Source organism: Geosmithia morbida (assembly GCF_012550715.1).
Source record: "Geosmithia morbida isolate 1262 chromosome Unknown scaffold_20, whole genome shotgun sequence".
NCBI lineage: Eukaryota > Fungi > Ascomycota > Sordariomycetes > Hypocreales > Bionectriaceae > Geosmithia > Geosmithia morbida.
In genome coordinates this window covers 187,018-195,144 of record NW_023336207.1, presented here as the reverse complement: position 1 = coordinate 195,144, position 8,127 = coordinate 187,018, and the positions used below count along the sequence as shown (strand labels likewise).

The 8,127-nt window shown below is 55.3% G+C and overlaps 2 protein-coding genes across 2 annotated transcripts; both read right to left on the bottom strand.

The window, feature by feature from the left end:
* Window positions 1–1,452: 1,452 nt before the first annotated feature.
* GMORB2_4427 (uncharacterized protein) lies at window positions 1,453–5,188 on the bottom strand (the record flags this gene model as incomplete). Its single annotated transcript, XM_035466402.1, has 3 exons — window positions 1,453–3,909; window positions 4,129–4,886; window positions 5,038–5,188. 3 exons carry the CDS (start codon window positions 5,186–5,188, stop codon window positions 1,453–1,455), a joined length of 3,366 nt encoding a protein of 1,121 aa, XP_035318413.1.
* A 10-nt stretch (window positions 5,189–5,198) lies between these two features.
* On the bottom strand, window positions 5,199–6,757 carry GMORB2_4426 (uncharacterized protein; the record flags this gene model as incomplete). The annotated part of the gene is made up of 3 exons (XM_035466401.1): window positions 5,199–5,225; window positions 6,450–6,500; window positions 6,719–6,757. 3 exons carry the CDS (start codon window positions 6,755–6,757, stop codon window positions 5,199–5,201), a joined length of 117 nt encoding a protein of 38 aa, XP_035318412.1.
* Between the last annotated feature and the right edge of the window lie 1,370 nt (window positions 6,758–8,127).

Genomic DNA, 8,127 nt, shown 5'->3' with positions numbered 1-8,127 from the left:
GGGGGGGGGGGGGGGGGGGGGGGGCTCTCTGGGGCAGGGAAGTCGATGGAGGCTCTGTTTGTTTGTCTGGATGAAACGTATACGGTACGGAGGTACTCGTACGAGCACCCATACATGTACATGTACAGATTAGATGCTGTTATTTTGGCTGACATTGTCAATATTACCTACCCGTGGATTGTCCACATTTTCCGGGTGCTCCATTGTCAATATCAAAATATCAAGCCGTGTGATTGCCAATATCTCCAACATGACCTTTACGTGCACACCATTTCCCTCAACATCACGTCTGACCATCTTGGATTAAAATGAAAAAGAGGAGGGGGGAGGAAAGAAAATCATTGAATTTTTTTTTGTGCGTGATGTCGTCTATTGTGATGGGTTGGTGATGTGCTGAGACCAAGCAGTTCTGATGCATGGTGGTAGTTTTCAAGGACGGTGACGGAAGTGTTGGAGCCCAAGTTTTCAGACGCGTGACGGCTACTGTTTACTCCCTCGGAGGGTTGATTGATGATCCAACTCTCAAAGTGCATGGATGGAATTTTTTTCATTTCTATTTTTTTTTTCTCTTGCTGCTATCAAGGTGCTCTGGACTAGGTGCTCGTTGTAACCAACCCACGCTTCAGAAGTCATGATGTATGTATATATATATATATATATATATATATATAATATTAGTATAGAACTGCTCTTTGATGATGGGCAAAGTCCCAAGTCAAGTATGATAAAGCTGCTCTGATCATAACAAGCCCCGAGTGTGTCAACTTTTGTCAAGTGTGTATGTACGTATGTGTGTGCCACAAACTACCTTGAGATAACAGATTCGTACTTTTCAAACACAATGCCTCGGGGGAAAAAGAGGACAGGATTATGTATATATATATATATATATATATATATAAATACAACGGCTCGCTCAAATTATGCCAACATAATCATTGTATGAGGTGATGGAATCCCTTGAGGGAAAGAGTACTACTAGTAGTAACAAGTAAAGTACCAAGAGTTGAAAGAGTGGGTTTTTTTTTCTCTCCCCCCCCCCTAATAAAAAAACTCAAAGGGCTGTTGGACAAGAAAAGAAAAGAGAGAGAGAGAGAATGCCAAAGTTATATAACAAGAGGGAGAGGTTAAAAAAACCCCAAGAAAAAAAAAGATTATAAAAAAAAAGTCTATAGTAAATGATAGGGCTTGTCAAATAAAGTACATGAGTATAAAGAAATATAATGTATAAAAATGATAATAAAAGTAAAACAAACGAAGGCTTTCTTAGAGGGTAGAAGTATTGAACAGTAGAAAAGAAAAAAGGAAACTGGTATTTTTTGGTCGAGGGTCCCTGTATTTTGATTTCGGAGAGAAATGAAAAAAAAAATGAGCGTGCAGTGTAGTAGTAAACATAGAAGAAGAAGTTTTTGTTATAAAAAAAAATAATAAAAACACACACACAAATGTCATCTATTGTCCGGCATAGGTGGCGTGAGCATCTCGGAGCGTCTTCAAAACGCTCATCTGACCAGACCTAGACTCGCAGGCCACCTGGACGGCACTACCGCCCACAATCTCCAGCACCACGCTGTTGGGCAGCTCCTGCACCTCGACGTCGGGTATGGCCGGCGTCTTGAAGTCGGCCAGGTGGAAGCGCCTGTTCCTCTGCTGGAGCTGCGAGCTGGCGTGCTGGGACTGCGGCCTGCCCGCCGGCGTGGTCGAGAAGACGACGAAGCCCTGAGAGTCCAGGCACATGTCCCTGCGCTTCCAGAGCAGCGTGTCCGGGAACTGCACGTTGACGTCGCCCATGGCCGACACGATCGACGGGGCCGACGGGTCCGCGGCCGGAGGCGGGGCCAGGGGCTGGCTGGCCGAGGGTGAGGGGTTGATGGGCGGCAGGAGCGTGGCCGTGATGCCGGCCGCCGCCTCCTCCCTGACGGTGGTGGGGGTCCCGCTGGCCGTGGGGGACGACATCTTGCTCCCCCTACTGGAGCCCGAGAGCGAGGACAGGCGGTGCATGAAGCGCGTGGCCCGCGACTTCTTCTTGTCGCTCTGGGAGCGCGTCTCGTCGTCCGACGTCACGTCGTTGCGGTCCTTGCTCTGGGACCGATGGCTGCTGCCGCCGATGGACAGGCGACGCGTGAAGCTGTTGCCGCTGCTGGACAGCGTGGGCGACGTCAGGCCCAGCCCCAGGTTGTCCGTGGACGGGGAGCTGATGGCCGTCGGCTTGCGGCCCTCCTTGATGAAGTCGCGCATGATGCTGAACGACGACGACGACCGCCGCGCCTGCATGTCCAGCTGGTGGTCTGACGGTGCGTGGTCCGCCGACTGGGCAGCTGCCGCCGCCGCCGCCGCCGCCGCCGCCGCCTCGGCCGCCACGTGGGACATGGTCGACGAGGAGCGCTGGTGATTCACCAGGAGGGGCGACTGCTTCAGGTCCGGATGGTCCTGTTGTGGCTGCTGCTGCTGCTGCCCCGGCGGCGAGTCGCGGAGGATCTTGGCCGTCACGGATACCGTCTCCGGACGTCCGCGCGGCGTGCCCACGGGCGAGGTGGTCGGTTCGAACATGGACAGCCGGCTGGAGATGGAGCTGGAGCGGTCCCGCGCCGGACGCAGCGTGCCGTCGGGCAGCACGTCCCTGGACTGGGCCGTGGTGGGACGACCGGCCCGCTGCTCGCCCGACAGGGAGCTGGTCCTGTCGACCACCGACGGCGACCGCGAGGGCACGCGGTCCTTCTTGACGGAGAAGAAGGTGGACGACGGCCGGGGGGCCGACGACGGAGCGGCGAGGCTGCTGCCGCCGCCGCCGGGGCCGGGGGCGTCGCCCCCCTTGGCCGACAGCTGCTCGAGGGCCTTGATGCGCTGCGAGATGCTCGAGCCCATCATGCTGGACTTCTTGGCGGCGAGGGCCGCGTCCCCGCCGCGCTGCTGCGTCACCTGGCTGAGGTACGCGGCACCTCCCTGGCTGACGGCGCGTGCAGGTCCGGTGCCGTCGCCGCCGCCGCTGCTGGTGCCGCGGACGGGGTTGGACACGGTCCGAACCGCGTACGGCTTGCCGTTGGACACGGGCCTGGCCCCCGGCGACGTGGACGTCTCGGTGCCATCCGCCGGCCCCGACATGGCAGGGCCGATGGGGAAGCTGGGTGTGCGAGGCGTCTTGGCCATGAGCATGGGCTTGGCCTCCTGGACCGTGGCGCTCTGCAGCTCCTCGAGTAGGCTCTCGCTGTCGGAGAAGTTCATCGACGTCGGCCGGTTGTTGGCCAGGTCGGTCCGGATGGGTTCGACGAACTTGCGAGGCTGAAGCTGCCTGGTCGTGGTCGGCCCGCCGGCTGCCGCGGTCGCCGGTGCGATGTCTCGCGTCACAGTCGGCGTCTCACCCTGACCGTCGTCGGGTCCAGCCGGGTCTGCTTCCGCGGAAGGGGGGGCGTCTTCCGATCGTTGCGCCTCGGATGGCTTCGGTGTCGAGCCGCTCGACAGGGAAGTGTCCGAGGTCTTGTCCTCCTCGTCGCCGGCAGCCGTGACCTCGGACACCGACGAGGCGTTGGTCGACTGCTGACCCATGGCCGGGCTGGAGGGGCCCGACTCGGACTGTGACTGGTCTGGTGTCGTCTCCGAGGCGCCGTCCATCTCCTTGTTGGACGTGTCGATAGCTACACCCGAGTCTGACTTGGTCATGGCTTCGTTCTCCTCGTCTGTGGATGCTGATGTTATCTCTTCGATGGTGATCGTTGCCTCGACGGCGTCTTCGTCAATACCTGCTCCGGTGGGTGTGGATGTTGATTCTGCTGCTGCTGTTGTTGTCGTTGTCGTTGTCGATGTCGGTACGTCTGGGATGGGTTGTGTTCCAGCGGTAGCGGCAGCCTTCTTTCTCTTCTCTCGCATCTGCATTGCCTTCTTGAGCCGTGCCTTCTCAGGGGTCATAGCCTGCTTGGAGGCCGACGACTTGGTGGACACGCCCGAGCTCGTAGCAGGACGTGAAGTCACGAGGTATGGGTTGCTGTTGCCGGACTCGCCGTGGACATTGAGGTTGTTACTGCTGCTGCTGCCGTTGTTGTCGTTGTCGGTGCTGTCGGGGGTAGGAGGGGAGGCGGCGGCAATGTCGGTGAGACGGGCCGAGTCGGGCAGCACGGTACTGGTAGCGCTCACGGTACTGTCTTTGCGTGGACGCGAGGACGACTTCTTTGCGGAGCCCTGCGCGTGCTTGTTGCCGAGAAGCTTGTAGCCGGCCGGGATGGAGGAGACGGGACGGAAGTTACCTGCCGTCTGGGGGCGGGTGTTGGCCGAGTCGAGGGACGGCCTGGGACCGAGCTTGACCTTGGCCTTGCCAAAGGATGAGTAGGATGAGTAGGAGGAGTACGACGTGAAGACCTCTGGCCGGCCAGACTGTGACGATAGTCGACGGGCGGGATCAGCTGTATCGTCGTCGTCGTCGTCGTCGTCGTCGGCGGCGGCGGCGGCGGTGGCGGCGTCGATGCTATCGACGGCACCGACGAAGCTGGGAACCTCGGAGGTGTTGGGGGCGGAGAACTTGGAGTGCTCGGGTGAGGAGGCAAGGTCAGCGTCTAGCTTGACGGGGTCCTGATCGACTTGTCGCTGACGCTGTTGTGAGTGCTTCTTGGGCGTGGCAGGTCTTTCGACGGAGTCCTTCTCCTTTATGAGGGACTGACGTTTGGCAGGCTGTTGCTGGTCTTGATCTGGATCGTCTTCGTCCTCCTCAGCAATCTCCATAAGATGCTTCCTGCGAAGGGAGCCGGAGCTTGAGCTGGAGGAAGCCGAGGCGGTGTGGAGGGAGCATGCGGTGGACAATTTGGAGTCACGCAGCTCCTCGGGGGTGGTGATGTCAAATTGAGAGTCGTAAGGTGAGAAGCGGTCGCAGACTGCGTTGAAGTGGACGGCGACGCGAGCTGTTTGTTGACGGAGAGGGAAAAGAGATTAGTCGGTGGGGCCAAGAAAAAAAAAGGGAAACCCGGTAGGGGGGGAAGAGAGAGAGAGTGAGAGAGCGGGCAAAAGAGAGGAAGGGGGGGGGGGGGGGGGGGGGGGACGATATCCACATACCTTGTATTAGACGCGAACAACCTTCTGGTAGGTACTTGATGAGGACGTTTCTCCTCCGATATTTGAGGAAGCCGTAGAGAGGACTCTGCTCATCATACTCGCTGACCTCTGCACGCAGTTCTGCGACGCCTCCGTTGCCACTGGCCAGCATGTCAACCTGGTCACGACTCGAGTATTTCAAGAGGAACCTTTTGTCAACACAAGAGATATGTCAGCATACACACACACACATGTACATGCAAGAAGCATATAGATGTGAACGAGGGGGAGTATCATGGGTATTTGTGAAAGGCCCACGCGCGCTGCGCACGAGAGATGAGGAGAGAGGGATGAGAAAGAGAGAGAGCATTTACCATCCTCCTGGTTCTCCTGAAGCGGCCTCGTATGCCTCTGCCACCTTGGGATCATCCAGACCATTGAGCGACATGGCTGGTGATGATGCTGCCGCATTCCAGTATTCTCTTCTATTCGATTAAAAGGAAAAGAAAAAAAAAGGTGGAAAAAAAAAAAAGAGGAAAAAAAAAAGTAGTAATAGTAGTTAGTATACAATGGTTAGGGGGAGGGGGGATGGTGAGCGGGGGTGCACCATTGACTGATTGAATTGGGAGGGGAGGGGTGTGTGTGTGTGTGTGTGTGTGTGTGCTGTGGTGTTGATGAAGCGTCGCGCGACCGACGTGGGTCAGACAGGCGTGCCCTGGAGCCGGGGAGCAGTCGTCGTTGAACGCGACGATAACATGTGCGATTGTTGGTACTTGTGAGTACGAGTAGCGAGGTGAGTGTACGTGTCTGTATGAGCTAGAAGACAGAGAGAGGGGGGAGGGGAGGGGAGGGGAGAGAGAGAGAGAGAGAGAGAGAGAGAGTGTGTGTGTGTGTGTGCGTGTGTGCGTGAGTGAGAGAGAGTGTATGTGTGCACAGGTAAAAGGTGGCTTGGATAGGATGAAAGATGATTTCTTTTCCGGAAATACTCCAATCTCGAATGAATGTTTGAGGTTGTCGACGTCCAGGTTGTAAGATTGGATTGGGAAACCGCCCCCGCCCCCCGGTTGAGGTGGAGTGGGAGGAGGGATTTCGTATGGGAATGGAGCAGGTTGCATGTACGGCACTAATTACTCTACTACTACTCGGTATCGGTATCACCACCACTATTACTCTATGTAATATGCAATCTGGCAAAAGTAAAGTAGAGTAATAAAACGGTTGGTCATGAGACATCTTGAGCCGTCGCTGTGCATATCCGCCTCGTAAGAAGGCCAACGGCAGGAAGGGAAAGGGGAGATGGGTGGACAGAGAGAAGCCAGAGACGAGAGAGAGAGAGAGGAGAGAGACAAGGGATAGCGTGCGCGTGGGAATTCCTTCATTCCAGAAATCCAGGGGAGAGAACAAGGTGGGGAGGTGTGACGAGTACCCCGTACCTGTCCGTACCCGTACGAGTAGATGGCCTCGCAGACGATAGTCAGGGGTTTCTACGGGTCGAGAGTGGGAAAGGGGGTTGTCACGCGTCGTGCGCTGCTGTACGAGTACAAGCACAGTACAGGTTACGCGTGGCATCATCCATCCACCGGCAGCTGGAGCAGCGTCCTATGGGAGCCGAACCGTCCTCGTCGTCCCCGCGAGACAGATGAGCTCTACCTCTCTCCCTACCTGTCTGTGCTCGTCGATGTCCCCTCACTGGACGTCCTACCTCAGCAGAGATGATTGCTCGGTAGTTGAACGTGACCATGTTCAGGTCGGACCGCGGTGTGCGGCATCAGTTCCAGAGCACGGGATGCGCGACGTGCATGTACATATCGTGTGATATACAAATCTAGTACTCCGTGCAGACAGGTACGATAGCCGCGACGCCAATGATACGTGATGCTGCTGTTATACGGCTACGCTCGGGTGCTCGTACGGAGTGCATGCGAGCATATACGACTCTCTCTACATGCATGTACGCATGTACAAGACTTGCCCGTACCCCCCTCTACGCGCCCTCGGTTCCTGAACTAGCGTCGAGTCCGTCCTTGACCCTTGGCAACCTGCCCGGTACGAGGACCACCAGGTTAGTCGTCTCCGTTCTTTCTGCCTCTCTCTCTCTCTCTCTCTCTCTCTCTCTCTTACTGCTAGAGGGCTCTAGTCTCTTAGCACTGGTCACCGGTACGTTTCGATCAGCCCTTGAAGGAGTTGGAATCTATGGAACCAGGATTGATCCTTGAAAAAGTTGTATTACCATCCAAGGGGTAGGGTTGAGGGTAGGGGGTAGGGGTAGGGGTAGGGTAGGGGTATCCGCTCCTATTACATGTACCATGTACAGCACACAGTACAGAAAAGAATCATTGTAATGTGTACCGCTCAGGGGGGGGGTGGGGGGGGGTGGGGGGGGGTCCATTGCATGTACAATGCACCCCATGCGAGGACATCCCCGACATAGCTGGTATAGGTATCATTGATATACCATTGATATACCACTATGTATATCTGTACAGATTAATCTGTACGGAGTGCAGAATCGTCATCATCGTACAGACCGTCCTATGCGGATGACCCCGCGATTCACTTCACCTTCCATACGTACGAGTACAGGTTACAGGTTACGAGTACAGATACCGGCTATCTGCAAATCATAGTAACTCGTCATAAGACAACGGCTGCTACATACGAGTATACCGGTGGTAATAACGGCCAACTCCCAACCATGCAACCGTCACGTGGACCACGGTACCATGTACGCTTAACAGCAGCGACGTAACATGTATTGCATATAATAGTAATAAGTTGATACTTACTACTGCTACTACTGCTACTGCTACTACTACCTGTACAGCTCACAATGACGAGACATCAGACATCAGCTTCATAATCAGCCTCGAAACGATACCTGGTCCTTTCTTCGACGAGAATATAAAAGAGAGATATATAGTAAAAGAAAATTGTTACACTGCCCGCATGCATCGATTTCTTGTTTCCGTGCAATGCAAACCCTTCATCCTCATCATCATCCTCATCCGTCTAAGATTCGTCAACCAGCAATAGTAATAGTAGTGATAAGCAGCTTTCAGTTTCCATCATGGTACCTCACTGTTTTCTCTTCTTTTTCTCCTTCTTCCCCTT